This window comes from Acanthochromis polyacanthus, chromosome 8, assembly GCF_021347895.1.
Source record: "Acanthochromis polyacanthus isolate Apoly-LR-REF ecotype Palm Island chromosome 8, KAUST_Apoly_ChrSc, whole genome shotgun sequence".
Taxonomy (NCBI): Eukaryota; Metazoa; Chordata; class Actinopteri; family Pomacentridae; genus Acanthochromis; species Acanthochromis polyacanthus.
In genome coordinates, this window is record NC_067120.1 from 35,982,919 (window position 1) to 36,002,214 (window position 19,296).

The 19,296-nt window shown below is 38.7% G+C and overlaps 1 protein-coding gene across 1 annotated transcript; it reads left to right on the forward strand.

The window, feature by feature from the left end:
- The first annotated feature begins 1,730 nt into the window (after nt 1–1,730).
- Nucleotides 1,731–18,913, forward strand: fcsk (fucose kinase). Its single transcript, XM_022200999.2, has 23 exons — nt 1,731–2,155; nt 2,972–3,123; nt 3,494–3,544; nt 3,631–3,756; nt 3,939–4,011; nt 5,102–5,199; nt 5,287–5,367; nt 5,674–5,793; nt 6,964–7,123; nt 7,560–7,666; nt 8,505–8,606; nt 8,708–8,881; nt 9,787–9,860; nt 10,558–10,913; nt 12,546–12,780; nt 12,861–13,027; nt 13,865–14,092; nt 14,175–14,318; nt 15,176–15,295; nt 15,420–15,607; nt 16,041–16,140; nt 17,701–17,924; nt 18,575–18,913. The coding sequence occupies exons 1-23, from the start codon at nt 2,074–2,076 to the stop codon at nt 18,677–18,679; spliced, it is 3,267 nt and encodes a 1,088-aa protein (XP_022056691.2). The 5' UTR covers nt 1,731–2,073; the 3' UTR covers nt 18,680–18,913.
- Nucleotides 18,914–19,296: the final 383 nt, after the last annotated feature.

The window sequence follows — 19,296 nt, forward strand, 5'->3', positions numbered from 1 at the left end:
GGTACACAAAGAAATAGAATTTATTTTTATACACTGGCAGTTTTCTCAAACAAAAATGACTTTATTTTAGTCAAAGTAACAGATTTTCTCGCAGTTGATTAATTGAGGGTGAGCTCATCGATCAGGAAATCAGATTTAAAACCTCTTTCAGGAACATTAAACCAGTAAATATGAACTACAGCTGCTCATTTGTGTAGAGAAAGAAACTTTTGGAAGTTGATTCAGGTGGTTTTCACTGTTTTCTTTCATTCTCTAGATCAAATATCAACAGATAAAACTAAATTTGTAGCTCAAACATAATTGTTTCGGAGTTAAAGAATGAAAATGTTATTTCAGGTATTAAAGAAGAGAAGGGGGAACAAGACGGAACAAATAAATAACTTTGTCAAACTTTTCACTGCTTAAGTGAAATACTAGGAAATGAAACTCCAAATTTGAGCTACCAAGTCAAAAAATGTTAGGCAAAAAGTAAAAATTTCAATATTTTTTCCTATTTTTATGATTTAAAGTCAGAATTTTTTTTATTCCAAATGTTCCCTTTTTTTAAGAAAAAAGTTGCTGATAAAAGATAAATAAAATTGAATTCTGAAGTCAGTTTCACTTTCTATCTCATAATTTAGATTTTTTTCTATACATTTTTTTTCTTAGTATGTCAAAATTCTGACTTCAGAATTTATTTATTTTTATTTCAGAATATAGTTTTTCCCTATTTTTATGACTAAATATGTCAGAATTCTTACTCTTTACATCAAACTTGGCACTTACAATTGGAGTTTGCTTTGTTTTACTTGATTCTAACCAGTGAAAGTGTTTTTGTTCATACTTTTAACCTGTTTGTACATTTGTGGTAGAAACTAGTCAATGAGATGAGATTAAAAAAGTCCAAATGTAAGACATGAAGTAAAATGTTTGAAATGTAAAGTCAAAATATCAATTTGTATCTCATAAGTTTGATTTTCCCCATATTTTTTTCTTAGTATATTAAAATTCTGACTTTAAAATGCGAGATATAAAGTCAAGATTTCAATTTTTATTTCAGAAGTTAGTTTTTTTCTGTTTTTATGACAATATGTCAGAATTCTTACATTCTGATACTTAATTTTAACTTTTGCATAATTTATGCCATTTTTAATCATAATTTGTTGTGTTTTTCATAAGTTACATGATTTTGACCAGTTAAAATAAGTATTTTTTGCTCATACTTTTAACCTGGTGTCTTGTAAATGTAGTGCAGACACTATAGGTACAATAAGTTTAAGATAAAGTAAAATATCTGAAATATAAAATCAAAATCTCAATTTCTACCTCATAATTTAGATTTTCCCCACACTTTTTCCTTAGTATATTAAAATTCTGATTTCATAACTCATAGTTCTGAACTGATATTTTAGACATGTGACTTTGCAAGTCAAATATCTGGACTTCTAATAAAAGTCAGCCTCTGAAATTAGATTAAACTCTTCAGCCACAGACTGTTGATCTTCAGCCGCCAGACGTCCCGTTCTTACCGGGACGTCCCGGAAATGTAACCTATTGTGTAGAAGTGGATTTATTTATTCAGGACTTTATTAAACTGTAATTTACACTGAGGTTGTTCGTAAAAGCTCCTCTGACTCGTAATTTAACTCGTTCAATAACATCTTGAGCTTATTTTTTTTAATTGTCTCTTTCCTTCAAGCTAACCGCCCCTCCGAGAGGTCCAAAGATTGAAATCAAACGTCAAAGTTTGTAGCTACGGAAGCCCGCGCAGTCAAAACAGTCGGATGGAGCTCGCAAACAGAAAACAAACAGCTTTGAGTGAAATAAGCTTCTCTGAATCAAAAACTGTTTTTATAACCTCTTTATCTATGAATACATTAGAGAGACGGCGGTTTAACGGAAACAAGGTCCGTCAGTTTTACTTCTCCGTCTCCCGCTCGGCTAACCTCGCTCCACTGCCTCGGTTTGCTAACAGTAGCTAGCTAGTTTGTGTTAAGTTAAACCGGGTCGAACCGGGTTAAACAGCCTCCGTGTGTGAAGATATGATTTCCTGGATGGTTTAGGACGCTACAAGAAGCTGTGAGCCGTCGGAAGATGTCAGACGGCGGCGGGTTCCGGTGGACGGTGGTCGTCCTCACCTGCCAGCACAAAGACAGCGTGTACTCGTTTCAGAGAGGTGAGGAGCATCTTGGCAATACACCATCTTTGAGCTCTTTGTTCCTGTAGTTACAGTGGACGGCCTGAAGGTGTCGCTGATGGACACAATGAAGCTTTACAATTAATTTTAAAGTCACAAGTCTGGACTAGTGGGCCTGGGATCTTTCTGCATGGAGTTTGCATGTTCTCCCTGTGCATGCGTGGGTTTTCTCCGGGTACTCCGGCTTCCTCCCACAGTCCAAAAATGTGTTGAGGTTAATTGGTTGCTCTGGAGTGCCCGTAGGAGTGAATGTGAGTGCGATTATTTGTATATGTAGCCCTGCGACAGACTGGCCACCTGTCCAGGGTGTCCCCTGCCTTCGCCCGAGTCAGCTGGGATAGGCTCCAGCACCCCCCGCGACCCTAGTGAGGATAAAGCGGTGTATAGATTATGGATGGATGGATGGATGGAAGTCTGGACTCGGAGGTGCCTAGATAAGTTTCAAGTTAAGACCAACAACTTCCAAGTCAAGACCAAGTCCTAAACAAGCCTTTAGACTCTATTCACCAATTAAAATCTTTAAACTCTTGTAAATTTTGAAGCACTTAAAGGAAATGAATAATCCACAGACATGGCTAAAGGCTTCTAAGATGTATATTTCTTGCTTACAAAGAAAAATTAAGATCAACATGACCACAGGTGTCAGTTCTGAGATGGTTCGTGGTGTTTATCAAACCAGGATAATGTGCATGTAACCCAAGTGTCAGGTGTGTTGTGTTGTACCGTGTGACCTCCTGGTTGTTGCTGCCTGCACCTGAACCATTATAAAGTCTGTTGTGTGTATGTTTGTGTCAGAGCTGGAGTTGCGGCAGCAGCGTGGCGTTCTCTCTCAGGGTGCGCTGGTTTTAACGGTGAGGGATCGCCAGGAGCCGCTGGGCAGCGGAGGGGCGACGCTGAACGCTCTGCTGGTCGCTGCCGAACACCTGAGCAACCGAGCCGGACACACCGTGAGTCGAACACAGATTTACAACTGGTAGAGTTTGTCTGAACAGAAGTCAGGTGTCCACATGAAGACTGAAACTGGTTTTATGTGTTTGTTATCAGTCCTTCTGTACATTACGGTTATTAAGAAATGACTTTAGTGGAAGAGAGAACATGTCAATGAAGAAACCTTATGTTGCTGACTTTGTAGAGCAAATATGACTAAACTCGGCTAGATAAATAAATACACACCAACAGGTTCCAAGTTAAAAACAGCAACTTTAATATTTGTTGGTTTACTACATGCTCACAGTGTATCTTCTCAGTCAGTTAAAGTCTAATACTGCTGCTGTTTGATTGAAGATGTATTATTTTCTGCTCTGTTTTGTTTTGAAGGTGGTGACAGCTGACGTCCTGGATGATGCTCACATCCTCATCCTCCACACGGTGAGTCTGGCAGTGACGAAGTTCAGTCTGTTTTTCTGCTTTCTGGAGATGGTTTGTAGTGAAGATGTCTGATTTTCTCCTTTCAGGGACGAGATTTTCCCTGGAGCTCCTGCAGCAGAGCGTTCTGTTGGCTGCCTCAAGAGAAGCCTGATCAGAACGTCCAAGCTCCGGTCTGCTGCCTGGACCTGCTGCTGGACTCCCTCAGCAACCAGGTGCTTCATACACACCATTAAATAAACTCTGTAAACACATATAAACAGACTTCTTGTACTACTACTTTGAGGTAAAACTGAGATGAACATACCTTGATGAATGTGGGGAACCTCAGGGCTCTATGCTGGTTCTGCTTCAGTTTAACTGGGAACCAATAAAACTGCTGGTTTCTGTCCCTTAGATCTGCCCTGGTTCTCCTCCTGGTGTTTGGGTCTGCAGCACTGACATGATCCTCACTGTTCCTCCTGACTTTGGTTAGTGTCATCCCATCGTAGAGTATAATGTGATGCTTGCATTGATTGCATCTGTTTGCATTGATTCTGTTACTGTAGTACTATAGGTCTCTGTTGCATACAGTTAAATGGCTATAAACTATGTTTTGGATACAGTTAGAGTACTATAAAATACTGCTTCACACAGATAAATAACTAAAAACTACTCTTGCATACAATGAGAAGACTATAAAGCACTATTTCATCCAGTTATAGTACTGCAAACTACTGCAGCTAAACTGCAATAAATACCACTGCATACCATTAGAATACTGTATAATAGTACTTTGCACAGTTAATTTACTATAAACTAAGTTCAAATCTGGATATAGTACTGTAAAGAACTGATTCACAGCTTTAAATGACAAAAACTGCCAGTACATACAGTTAGAATACTATAAAGTACTGTTTGATCAAATTAAATTATTAATAACTACCACTGCATACAGTTAGAATACTGTAAAGTACTGCTTCACATAGTTAAATTACTATAAATTGTGTATACATCCAGTTGTAGTACTAAAAAGTACTGCATCACACAGTTAAATCAGTATAAACTCCTTTGGATACTGTTAAAGTACTAAAAAGTACTGTTTCATTAATTGAAATTACTATAAGTTATCATTGCTGCATGCACTTACATTACAATAAACTACCACCACTTAGAGTCAGTGTACTATAGAGTACTGCCCCACACAATTAAATTACTATAAACTGTGGAATAAAAAGTACAGTTTAATGTCGTTAATTTTCTGTAAAATATCTCTGGATGCAGTTAGAATACTACATAGTCCTGCTTTACACGGTTGAATTACAATAAAATCCCCTGCTGTATACAGGTAAATTACTATAAACTATGTTTGAATACTATTAGAGTACTTTAAAATATTCTTTTATACAGTTAAATAGAACTATAACGTAGCTTCGCACACTGAATTCATATAACTGCCACTTTGTTTTTACATTTAACAACCGATCTGAGTGTTCTTAACTTGTTTCTGGCTGTAGTTTAAATCAAACTGTTGATGTTTAATCATAATTTTCAGCTAAACTCCGTCTCTGTGTGGTTTAGTTCTGTCCTGGGACGGCTTCTCTGGTGTTCGGGTTTTGGCGTTACCGGGTGACGTCTCCTATGCAGCCGATCATGGAGTTTATCTGTCCGACACGCAGGTCGTTTGAACTTATTTATATTCTATTTTTACCTCCCTATATGAAGTTGTTTCATTAACGTTCTGACTGAATGATGTTGTCCTCCAGGGTCGGGTCAGAGACATCATCTACAGAGGAACCACGGAGCAGATCCAACAGGCTGTGATGCATGATGGGAAAGTGCCACTGGTGAGTCCTGGTTGTCCTGTGAAGAAAAATCAATCTCATCTGTTCATTTCCACTGTGAACAGTAAAGACGGACAGTTAATTTACAATAACCTGCATTCAGCCAGAGTGCTATAAACTTCACAAATTTAATGTAAAACTGTCGTCGGGGCTTAAATTTAACGGCTAAATTTAACTTTAATTTGGGGAAATTCATCACATTTTCTTACTAAAACAGGCCTAAAATGTATTAATGTTTATGTTTTTGTTTTCAAACAACATTTATGTATAAGTTGAGGTGATGTTTATTTTTCTGATATATGCTACCAGGTGTCGGGTCCAGTGTTCTTCTGCAGATCTGTGTCAGAGAAGTTACTGCAGACTCACGTCACTCCTCCTCTGGACGGCTGCACCTACCTGGGCCTGGACTCTGGAGCTCCGCCCCTCCAGGTACCTGCATTCACCTGTATGTGCTCTTCTGGATGGACTGAAGCCCTTTACTGCCTGTAGATAAGTAGTTAGTCATGAATGATGAAACCTCAGAATTTTCAGTTAATTTTCATCTTATAAATTATTAATAATATAAACATATGAGAGGAACTTGTACAACCTTTAAACATGACATAAAAATTCCACACCTGGCTTTGAGAATTTCAAATTATTTTTAAAAACCTTCAAAATTCTAACTTAAAAAGTCATACATTAGAGATAAGACATCATCAGTTTGTGTTTAAAGAAGTTGAAAAGTCATATTATGATTTAAAAGCCATAAATTACAGGTTAAATGGTGAAAAATATGAGGATAAAATAATTAAACATTTAAAAGTTCAAAATTATGTGTTTAAAAAATCAGTGGTATTAAATAAAGCATTAAATGTTTATGTATTTGAGTTGATAAATATGAATTAAAAGGTCAAAAACATTAGACAAAAAGGCAAACCTTGAGAGAAAATGAAAAACATGCAGAAACAAGTATATGAGAATGGGGAAGAAAAACAAAATTTATGTTTGAAGGTGTTGAAATTCATAAATATGAAACAAATATTCAAAAATCTGAGAAAACTGAGTTCACAGGTCGAAATTCTGAGTTACAAAGTTATAATTTTGAGATAAAATTCAAAAACAGAAAATAAAAAGGCAAAATGATAAGATTAGAAATCAGGGAGTCAAATTTTCAAACTTACTAAATTGAAAATATGAAATTTAAAAAAAAAAATGAAAAAATTGCCGTCAAATAATGAAGTAATCAGTTAATTGAACTGAATAAGATGTACAAAATTTTAATTAGATTAAAGGTAAAAGATTTAGATAAGACAGAAGTTTAATTCAAAAAGTGATGTTTTGCTGCGGATAAATAGTCAGCTATGATGTAATGACCCTGATTTGTAGTTTTATATCGAAAACATAAAGACACCGATGTAATATATTTTTTAATGATATTTTTCACCAAATTTTTGCCGAACAATAAGATTACATGTTCCAGAGAACCAGCAGATTCTGTTAAACATCAATAGATAGCTGGGGAGAATCTCAGCTGGTGGATGTTTGTGTTGACTTCACTGCCTCCAGATGAAAACAGACATAAATGTTCGATACCTCCATGCTGTGTTTCCTCCTCAGATCTCGCTCTTCCTGGACATTTTAAAGTGCCTTTGCTCAGATCTGACTCTGGACCAGTTTGTGAGTGAAGGCAGTTCAGCGGTCGGACCACAGGGGGCGTCGATGAGGAGCGGCAGGACGGAGCTGTGGAAGATCCTGAGAGGAGCTGCACTGAGTCTGGGTCAGTTTATTCTGTTAAATAAAAATGTAAATGTAGATACAGAAGGTTCTAAAACTAACATGAAATAATTAAAGTAACATAAAGTGGATGTTTATTTTGAAACAGACAGCGGTGGCATCTTCAATAAATCTACTGTGGAAAATATTTTTATATCCACGTATATTGCTTTACATTCTGAATCATCACCTGGCTCCTAAATGTGGTGTTTTCATTTACATAAATAAAGACAGTGATGAAGAAAAGGAACAATTTGTGCGTTAAAATTTACCAAAATGCAGGAAATGACATGTTTGATGCCCAAAAAGATCCACAGAACCTCTGCTTAGTGATTCAAATAACGCTAACGTCAAAGACTTACAAAGTTGCTGAGCTTGTTTGTGTTGCAGTGTACATACTGTACAATAAATATTAAATAAATCTGTGTTCATATTTGTAGTGTACGTTCCTGGGGGTCGCTATGACTACATTACTCTGTCCGGGAAGCGACACGTTGACCGACTGACCCGTGATTGGACAGATAGAAACACTTTGTCCCACATCCAGGTGATGCTAATACACAGCACAACTGCCTGAGGGCTTGGACTTGATTATTCCCCTCCACTGGATGTTAAGATATTTACCGAAAACATAGCTAGGGCAGAGAGAATGCTAGACAAACACTGCATTGCATCATAATTATGTTGATCACAGTTAAACAGAAAAGATTATCTAAAGTTATAAATGTCCTGATCCAAATCTTAGGATCAGAATTGGAACCACTTAAGGTAAATTTCAACTGATCAGTATCCGCACAAACCTAAACCCAACCCTTCAGTCCCATAAGCTGTCATTTCAGATGCCATAGATTACAAAACTTTCTTTAAAAATCTAGCATTATCAACCAATGATTGGTCATTTTTTTGTCCAAATTAGTACATTTGATATACTTCCTGTGTTAACTATTTTAAGTTATAGTAGTTGATCCCAGCTTAATTTCACATTAATGGAAGTCATTAGGCATCACTAAAGACTTTGTCATGGTGCCCATTTACTAGCTAAACCCCCACAATACTCGATACTGTTTGCCTCCACTCCTCACTACATTATTTAAACAGTAACAGGCTCCATCTTGTGGCAAAACCAGGTTCTACAGCTAATGTGCAATACTGATAGTGTGCTTTATCGAGAAAGATGCTACCGGATTAGGACTTGTTATCAGATGCTAAATGTTAAATGACTCAGATTGGATCAGGAACAAAAAAAAAACTTATTCGTGGCATCCCTATTTGAAGCTGCTTTAACTAAACTGAAACTATAAAGGACCAAGAATAGAACCCTGAGGAACCCCACAACTAATTACTGACACTAGCTAATCTGGTTTGTTTGTTTTGTTGACCTTTAGAGAGAGAGTGTGGTGAGCGAAGGAGGCCGGGTGATCAACAGCGTTCTGGAGGGAGACGTTACCATGGCAACCGACACAGTAGTGCAACACTGCCACCTACAGGTCAGGAGGATAAGTACACCACCATATCAGACACTAGAAGATGATTTTATGGTTCTTTTAGCCACAGTACTAAAGAAATATTCTCTCTGACTGTCCTCTAGGGTCCTCTGAATGTCCCGTCGGGTTGTTTGCTGTCAGGTCTTGAGCTGTCAACGTCGCCGTGCATCAGGCAGCTGGCACTCTGCAATGACATCATCATCCAGGGACATCGGATTGAGCTTGGGGAGCTGAAGCTGAACGTCTACACGGTGGTGGGAGCAAACGACGACCTGCAGGTAGAATGAAACTCAGTAATTATCCCTCAAGGTCCACATGCCAGCTTCTTCAGTGCTTTCAGCTACATCTCATGGTCTTCATCGGCAGACTGAGTTTGCACATGACAACTGAGCAAACTCAGTCTGCTGAGCTGTCACTGAAAGTTGTAAAATCTTTCATAAATAACAGGAAATTAGTTTATATTTTGTCAAATTGCTATATCAACTGTCAAGCATTTGCTTTTCAATTTAAACGATATTTTAGTTTTTTTTTAAACAAATTTTAGGCTTTCTGATTTTGATCTGAAAGTTGTACCTGATTTTACAAACATCAAATAAAGGAAACACTTACACACTTATATTCAAATGTATATATTTCTTATTTTTTCATGTCCATAAAAATGTAGGACATTGACTAGAAATTTTCTGCAGAAAATTTTAAACACCTTTTTGTTTTGTTTAGTTTCAAAAGTCTTTAAATTTTGCCTTTCTTAGTTTCCAGACTTCTCATCAATAACCAAATGAAATTTCAGGTTTGCATTTGACAGTATTGCAGTTTAAAGGGCAAACATTAGAACAGATTTGCACATATAAGCTTGTAATTTCACATTTTTGTAGTTTATGATACAAATACAAATATCAGACACATATTTGTATGACAGCATTGTTAGTGTTGGTTGATGAATAACTTATTTCACATGTAACACAAACTATAGAAATGATAAAAGCTGTATGAAAATCAGCTAAAGTAAACCAATGAACAACAAATTAAAAACCAAAGAAATTTAATTACATTTTGGACGCAGCAAAATGTATTCAGAAAATAGTAAAATCGTAAAGAATAAAGCATTTGTTTTATCACAGGGAATGATTTCCTTCTAAAGCCTGAAAACAAAGATTATAATGTGGCTCTTGCTCCTCTTCAGGTCTCCCCAAACGACAGTAGCGCCTCCTTCCTCAACCAGGGGTGGAGCCTCTTCTTCAGCAGAACAGGAATACAGTAAGATTTATATGTTCTAAGTACAGGAAAGTTAAAGGGGAACTTCGTTTTTTTTCAACCTGGGGTCTGTTTCCATATGTAATTTCATAGCGATCGCCAAGTAATGTGGAGGTTTTCGTTCACTTCTCATCTCTAGTATGTTGTGGGACACTCATTGAGACTATCTGAGCCGGTCAGTGTGGACCAAAAGCACGTTAGGGCGGACTTTGATGCAGGGGGGCCAGCTGCCCCGTACTTTTCGCTAGCTGAGCTGCTAGCTGAGCTGCTAAGCTGCCTGCCTGGCTGAATACTGGAGCTATGTCGAAAATTCATTTCTCCATCACTCACATGTATGAAATGACATATGGAAACAGACCCCAGGTTGAAAAAAACCGAAGTTCCCCTTTAAAAGATGTGTTCATAAATAAGCAAAAGCACCTTTTACACTTTTTCTCCGGCTTCCTCCCACAGTCCAAAAATATGCTGAGGTTAACTGATTACTCTAAACTGCCCGTAGGTGTGAATGTGTGATTGTTTGTCTGTGTATGGAGCCCTGCAACAGACTGGCGACCTGTCCAGGGTGTCCCCTGCCTTCACCTGAGTCAGCTGGGATAGGCTCCAGCACCTCCCGCAACCCTAGTGAGGATAAAGCGGTGTATAGAGAATGGATGGACCTTTTACACTCCACTTCCTTTTTTTCCTTCCTTCCTCTCCTCAGGCCAGAGGAGTTGTGGGTCAGAGGAGAAGAGCGCTCCCTCCTGGAGGCACGTCTCTTCCCGGTTCTCCACCCCAGAGGAGGTGTTGTGGGTCTGGATGGAGGAGTCGGCTGGCTGCTGGGGGGACACGGCTGTCTGAGGAAGTGGAGGGAGGCCTGGAGACTCTCTCTGAAGGAGGTGATGTCACTCACCCACCAAGAGGTGGAGCTGCAGTGGAGGGAGGAGCTGCTGTTCCTGGCGGGGAGGAGGAGGGTAACCAACGCCCTAATGAGTCACACCGATGTCTGCCTGCTGCCCAGCTTCAGGGCCGTGGTGCTGGGAGGCCAGCAGGAGGCGCTGCTAGAAACGCTGGACAGCAGTGAGTCTGAGCTTTGTTTTACTAAACAGTGTGTCATAGCAGAGGACTACAGGTGTCGTGGAAACATTTGTAGTTTTTTATGAACATGTCCACTCTCTAGGTTCTGTAATTTTAGTTACTAGCAGCTACTAGCCACTAGCATCCCAATAGTAGTCTCTAGCAATCATAGCCTAGTTAGTAGCATTCTTATGCTAAACGTCTTTGGCTCGTCATTACTATCTGTTGTAGAGTCACTAGAATCCCTATCCTCTTCAGACCTGCCATCCACATATGTGTACATGTTTTTGTTTTTTGTTGTTTTTTTTCAAAAGAGCGTATTGTGAATACTAATAATAATACTAATATTACTACTTCTATTACTAATACTACATCTACAAATAATAATAATAGTAATAACAATAACAATGTAACTCTAGTAAACACTGTCACTAGTAACTGTAAGACAGCATTTGAATTCATACTGTAGTTACTAACATCCATTTACTAGCTACTAGCATCCAAAAGCTGTCCACAAACATTCATAGAATAGTTGCTAGTATCTGCTGGCTGGTTACTAGGATCCCAAGTCTTGTTCCTAGCATACCAAGACTTGTCACTAACATCCCGAGGCTAGCTAGAAGCATACCTAGGCTAATCTATAGCATCTGTAAGCTTGCTAGTAGCATTGTCATGGTAGACATTCTTGGCTAGTCACTACTACCTGTAAGACAGTCACTTGAATTCCTACTCGTCACTAACATCCTAATGCTAGCTACTAGCATCCCATAACTCGCCACAAGCATTCATAAGATATTCACTATCATCTGTAGGCTGATCACTGGGATCCCAAGGCTGATTACTAGCATACCTAGGCCAGTCATTAACATCTTTAATCCTACCTACTAGCGTACCTAGGCTAATCTATAGCATCTGTAGGTTAGTTAGTAGCATTATTATAACAAACATTCTTGGCTAATCATTCATCCCTGTAAGACAGTCACTAGAGTTCCCAGTCTAGTCAGTAACATCTCTAAGCTAGCTACTAACATCCAAAAGCTAGCCACAAACATCCATAGGACAGTCACTAACATCCACAGGCAAGCTACAAGCTTACCAAGGCTAGCCACAAGCATCCGTTGGACAGCTGCGAGCATCCATACATTAGTTAGTAGCCTTCTTATGCTAGCAACTAATATCATAGGCTTGCCACCAGCATAGTGGCTAGCATCCCTAAGCTAGTTACCAACATCCATAAGCTAGTCTTAGCCTAGGTATGCTACCATCCGTAGAGTAGTTACTCTGTTTTTTAAGGAGCATTATTGAACAGTTAAATACAAACTGTTTGTGTTGTCACTTTTAGATCTAAAAATCAAAAGCACATGGGTAAAACAACAACATTTTTTTAAAAGTCTGACAGCTGTCAATTATCTAGCTCCTAAATACTATAACTGAGTGTGCAGACGTAAAAAAATCCACCTACCACTTACTATGAAGAGCACAAGTTTATACAGTAAATACAGTATTATGAATTAAATTAATGTTGTAATAAATACACATCAAACATAGTTCTTTTTTAACCAGCTGCTGGCTTTAAACTGGTTTATGTGAGTTTAATACAGATAATCTTTACAGAAAGTTCTCATGTGTTTTCAGTTGCAGCGGGGAGCATGGATCAGGGGGTGGAGCCTGGACTACAGCTGGGCGTGGCTGCTCGCTGTTTGTCCTGTATTGCTGATGTGTTGGTGTGCATGGCGGGGGGGAGAGGAGGTCTGAGGAGTGGACCGGCTGCTAACGAGGCCTGGAACTCCGCCTACCTTCTGCTGGAGGGGGGTGACCTGAGGGGTGGAGTCTACGCCCTCACCACGCAGAGACAGCAATGGCTTGGCAGGTAAGCGTCATGTTCTGGGTTTTATTCTGTGGTGATGGTGGGTTTTTAATTTTGCATGTCGGTGTTACTGCCCCCTGCAGGCCGGACCTGCTGGTGCGGGCAGCAAGGCATTACGAGGGCGCCGGGCAGGTGTTGCTACGTCAGGCTGTGATGTCATCGCAGAGGTTCATCTCCATTGAACAGGGGGAGGTCCAGCTCTTTGGACAGTGGGAGGAAATGGAGTGTCCGGCCAGACTGGATCTGGCAGGTCAGCTTTTTATTTCGCTTTTTGTAGATTGTGATGAGTTGAGATTAAGAGCTGCCAAACATGCCAGTTTCTGATTCATACAAAAAGGATGTTTTTACTTTGCTATCCTACTAGAGAGTCCCCCGCCACCGGGTCACACAGAATGAATAAAAACGTTTTGTTTTTTATTTTGTTTCCAGCCGAGTCTGCATGGTGTTTTATTTTGAAAAATGACTAAATCGTCTTCTTGTCACTTCTATCTGTGCTTGTTTCCTGTCAGTTTTCATTTTGTTAAATGAAGCCACCAATCTATCCCCTTCCAAAATTAATACAAAGCAGACATCTCTGAAGACGTTCTTGCTAAAACAGAAGAAAAAGTAAATACATGTTCAGCAATAGAAACAAATTTTATTAGTTTACGACACTTTTTTTACATAAAAGAAGATTGTTATTTGTTATGTGCGTCATGACTGGTCTGTAGAAAGGTGTCTTGCTTAAAGCCGATCCCTGGTGCAAAAAAGGTTGGAGGCCGCTGTACTAGATGACATTTTCATCCACTGTTAATACTTACATTTTCAATTATCGATTAATGATTTTGTTAATAAAATGGAAGAAAATAGTGAAAACTACAAATTAAAGTGTCCACACTTTCACACCTCCTCATTGGTTTTAACATTACCTAGATCAAGGTTTAGAAAAACAAAATACGTTTTACGCTTCATCAGATGTACTTTAAAAGTGTGGTTTTCAATTTTACAAGAGGAAGCCCAAAACAAAGATAAAGATGAGCTACTGTTTGATAAAGAGCAGCTGAACTTTTCTGTTCTTAAATAAGATGATTCTTTTTTTGTGCTGCAGGCGGCTGGAGTGACACTCCACCGATCGCCTTTGAGCACGGCGGCTCTGTGACCAACGTTGCCGTGAAGGTCGATGGGAAGCGTCCTATTGGTGCCAGAGCTCGACTCATCGTTGATCCTCACCTGGTGCTGGTCAGCTGCAGCGGAGGGCGAGACAGTGCAGCTTCCTCTACGATCGTCTGCAACAGCCTGGATGACCTGAAGGACTACTGTCAGCCTCACGCTCCCGGTAGAGCACCGACCGGTTTAATGCTGTAAACAGGGTGAGGAAGACAGGAAAGGCTGAGTTTTACTGTGTGTTTGTGCTGCAGGAGCCCTGCTGAAGGCGGTCTGTGTCTGCAGCGGTCTGGTGTCGCTGGACTCCCAGCATCCTCTGGGGCATCAGCTGAAGGAGAGGTGGAGAGGAGGGCTGGAGATCCACAGCTGGTCTGAGCTGCCAACCGGATCTGGACTAGGTGAGAAACAGAACAGCACATGTAAAGAAGAAAACATTAATAGATGAAATAATTACGATAATAACAATAATAAATTAACAGTATAACTAACTAATAAAAGAAACAATTAAAATAATTGTATAGTGAAAAATAATATGACAATACGACGAATAATCATTTTAAAGAACAAGAATAAAATACAATTATTAATAATGACAATATAAATATAGTCATATTAAAGTAAAAGTCCAATATTATGAATTAAAAATATTAATAGTAATAAGAAGAAGAAGATGGAATAATATAAAGAATAGTGTAAAGAAAATATTAATAATAATATCCCCAGTTGGTCATTGCTGCCTTGTGGATCTCAACTACAAACAACAGAAAGAATGAAAAATAAAATAACTAATAATAAAATAAAAAATGTAGTAATAAAAATAAGAAACAATAGAATAAAAATCAAAGATTCAAGACCAAGAATAAAATACAATTAACGACAATAACAATAAAAAATAAATTAATCAAGATAATAAAATTATTAATTATGATACAAAAGAGTATTAACAGAAAACAACAAAAAAAACACATCAACCATTACACAGGAAATACAAACATCTACATCAAAATTGAAGAACTACACCTGTACACATGAAATGCTGCAGCAGGGACAATAAAAACGTCTACATAAACCTGATATTTGTCATAAAACAACAGAAAAAAACAGCATTTACTACTAATAAACAAAATCAGCAACAACAAAACAGAAATGATACATTAACAACTCAAAATGCTGCAATAAAATAAACGAGACAACGTAAAATCCGGCTGTATATGATGGCGAAAGTTCACCATGTTGATGAGTTTCTGTCCTGCAGGTACCAGCAGCATCCTGGCGGGGGCGCTGCTGGCTGCAGTCTACAGATGCACCGGTCGAACCTACGACACAGATTCCCTGATCCATGCAGTGCTTTACCTGGAGCAGATACTCACTACAGGTATGTCTGTCGCCGTGGTTACACTGGAGGGGGTGTGGCCTACTTCAAATGACACCTCCTTTCCTTTCCTACCTCCTCATCCCTTTTATCCTCCTTCTTCTTCTTCATCTTCATCTTGTTCCAGGTGGAGGTTGGCAGGATCAGGTCGGAGGTCTGGTGGGCGGAGTTAAGGTGGGTCGATCCAGGGCGTCTCTTCCTCTGCAGGTGGAGGTTGAGCGCCTGCATCTTTCAGAGGAGTTCCTGGTTTCTCTGGAGCAGCACCTTCTGCTGGTTTACACCGGCAAAACCCGGCTGGCTCGTAACCTGCTGCAGGTCGGTACCTTCACACCTGCAGGTCAGGGATTCCCTTCCGTTAAAACGTACCACTCCTCTCTAGGTTAAATCACCATGGTTACCTTTGGGGGAGATAAGCTGAGATGTTTTGTGGTAACGCTGCACAAGTATATTGTTATCACTGTGTTAGTTTAACCCACTGAATCCCAGAACCCTCCAGTGTGTTGAAAGGCATGTTATTTCCAAAAAAAATGCTATTTTTTTTTTTTTTTTAGATTTTTTTAGAGCCAGAAACTGTTAAAACAGACAGAATCTTTCTTGCTGTTCAAATGTAATGAGACACTTTAATGGTTCTTTTATTTAGCCCTCTTGTTACTGTATTTAACAAACAAGCAGAATTAAAAATGCATGACCCTGCTTTTGCACTGCTCTGCTCTGGAGCTGGACATGACTCTGGTGGTTTTATCTGCAGGATGTTGTTCGTAGTTGGTACAGCCGGCTGCCGTCCATGGTCCAGAATGCCCGGCAGCTGGTGTCCAACTCCGAGGAGTGCGCCAGGGCCTGTTTAGATGGTGAGATACTTTATTTAATATCAACTACTGACCTCAAATCACAAACAGTTAATATAAATAGGTTCAAAAATAAAAGCAGGTAAAAAGCAGCCCACAGTCATTAGAGAAGATGACACGCTGAACATGCACAGATCAGTCCTTATTTTCATGGGTTCAGACAAGAAATAGTCCAACATGTCGCCCTAGAAAACAAATGAACAAAAGATGTTAATCATTTATTTGTAGAGAATCTGTTATGTGGATTTTGTAACTGCGTAACTGTTTTCCCCATTTCCAGTCTGTATGCTAAGCTAAGACAGCTGTTTCTCTTGCTATATATCTTTATAGTAAGCTAACTGTGTCCCCGTTCCAATTCTTTGCCAAGATAAACTAGCTATTTACCCAGATTCCTGTCTTTATGCTAAACTAAGATAGCTGTCTTTATGGTTAGCTACCTCTTTCCACCATCATGCTATGATAAGGTAGCTTATTACCCAAGCTTTCTTCCCCAAAGTGTCCCACAAAAGAATGGGTGAAGCTGCTTTTTCTTTTTATGGCCCCAAATTATGGAACACTCTCCCTCCAGATCTGAGAATGGCAGAATCCTTGGCTATTTTTCAAAAGAAACTGAAAACCTATTTTTTTTAATTTGGCTTTTTATTCTGGTTGATTTTATTGTCACGGCTTTTGTTTTGTTTTAGTATTTTCTTGTTTTTAATTATGTGTTTTATGTTTTTATTGTTGTATTCCTTGTTTTACTCTGTTTTTTTAACTGTTATATTTTATATCACTTTGTTCAAACACTTTGGGCTGCATTTTGTGCATGAAAGGTGCTCTATAAATAAAGTTTATTATTATTATTATTATTATTATTATTATTATCACTCCGTTTCCAGTCTTTATGCTGAGCTACGCTAACAATTTCTCGTTGTTTTTAGCCTTTGTGCTAAGCTAAGCTAGCTCTTTCCTTTTATTTTTGGTCTTTATGCTAAGCTAACTGTCTCCCCTATTTTCAGTCCTGAAGCTAGTCGAAGTTAACTGTTTCCCTTGTTTCAAATCTTTATGCTGTGCTAAGCTGTCCATTTACCCTCCTTTCTGGTCTTTATGCTGAGCTAAGCTTGCTGCTTGTCTTGTTTCCAGTTCTTACGTTAGGCTAACTTAACTATTTAACTCTGTTTCCAGTTTTCATGCTAAGCTAAGCTAATAGTTTCCCCCTATTTCCGGTTTTGTGCTAAAGTAAGCACAAGTCTTGATACTGAGCTAACAATTTTCATGTTTCCAGTCTTTATGCTAAGCTAACCTAGCTGTTTCCCCCATTCCCGGTCTTTATGCTAAGTTTAGCTAGCTACTTCCAGTCTCTATGCTAAGCTAAACTAGCTGTTTCCTCAGTTTTCAGTCTTTATGTTTTGCTAAGCTAGCTGTTTATTACATACTTGATTCAGTTTTAAGTTTTGTTAGATTTAAATTTGACTGTATTACAAAGTCAGTATATTAAATACTGAGCTGCTCCATAAAGAAGAACCAGAAACTACAAGTAAAACCAGGTTTGCAGCTGCAGCTCATTGATTATTTTCTTCCCAGGTTCTCTGTCCAGACTGGGTCAGTGTTTGGACCGGTCGTGGCAGCAGAAGAAGCTGATGGCTCCTGGCTGTGAACCGGCCTCAGTTAGATCCATGATGGAGGCTCTGAGGCCCCTGGTTCTGGGTCAGAGTCTAGCCGGGGCTGGAGGAGGAGGTTTCCTCTATCTGCTGACCAGAGAGCCTCAACAGAAAGAGGCAGTACTGCAGGTTCTGAACAACACATCGGTAAGAACCAGGACATCTTAGATTGATTCAATACAAAAATACACAAATTTATGAAAAATACAACAAAAATGAATGGAAATACAATCCAAAATGCACAATTACACAGAAACACAACCACATAAGGATATAAACATTCACAAACACAATAATTATACATATAATATTTATATGAACAAGGTGGCAGACATACATTTTATTCATTATAATTTACACAGCTGTTAAATTTGAAACATTCAACAACAAAAAAGCTCAAATACATTAAAAACACAAAACAAAATGCACAAAAAACAGCATAAAAACACAGGAATACAGAGCAACATTATGAGCAGACATACAACAGAACAGTGTCAGCCTCTGATTATGAAAAACATTTAATAATGTTATGAGATCCCAGCTTTAATATGTTCACCGTTGTTTTAAGTCCAAGATTTTACCTCAAGATGCTCCACTGAGTTTCTTTGCAGTGGAGGGAGCTTTAATCAGCAACCTGAGAGGACAAATATGCTTTTTATTTACTTACAAATAACAGTAAAGAGTAACTGCCCATCATTTCTGTCCTTACAAATATTCTTTCTGGTTGCTTAGCTATTCTAACTTTCATTTGATTGTGTTTTAAATGTTTTTTCTGTCTCAAACTGAACTTGTTTCAGGGTCTGGGAGACTTCAGTGTTCACTCAGTGGAGCTGGACATGGACGGGATCACCGTCCTGCCACCGTCCTATTTTAGAGGAAGAAAACCAGTGATTTATGAGTAAAACTGTGTGAAATGACGTGTTTAAATATTTATATTTCAGCTATAGTAATGAATCTACATCATCAGCTGTAGAGCTGGTGGCAGCAGTGTTTCTGCCAAAGCTGAGGTCTGTTTTTCTATATATTTTTTAATGTGGTTTTGATGATGAATCAGTGGGATTTATTCTAAGTCTACTGTCCACTAACTGATTACGAGTATTGATCTGTAAATGAACTGAATAAATATTTAAAGAGCTCCTTGTTTTAGAGCATTGATGTTTTTTAATGATTATTACTCCTCTAAGGAGTTATATGATAACCGGCGTTGGTTTGTCTGTCTGTTAGCAACGTTACTCAAAAACAGACTAAACAGATTTGGATGAAATTTCGAGGGAAGGTCAGAAATGACACAAGGACCAAGGGATTAGATTTTGGCAGAGATGAGGCTTATAGTCTGGATCCATGGATTTGTTAAAGTTTTCTGTATCATTGCCAGATAGCGGCACAACGTCACTGTAACCATGACAACAAGTGAACACTACATCAGCTGCCTGCTGACGATCACATGATTGTGATCCTACTACAAATCGAGCATCGCCAACTTATCGGGGCTTACCTGTCGGAAATGATACAAGGAACA

Bases quoted from the DNA above. Each gene is read 5' to 3' on its own strand.
- fcsk (XM_022200999.2), top strand. From the start codon at position 2,074: ATGTCAGACGGCGGCGGGTTCCGGTGGACGGTGGTCGTCCTCACCTGC. The intron at 5,200-5,286 runs GTCGTTTGAACT...GTTGTCCTCCAG, and splicing joins TTTATCTGTCCGACACGCAG to GGTCGGGTCAGAGACATCAT. The intron at 7,124-7,559 runs GTCAGTTTATTC...TCATATTTGTAG, and splicing joins AGGAGCTGCACTGAGTCTGG to TGTACGTTCCTGGGGGTCGC.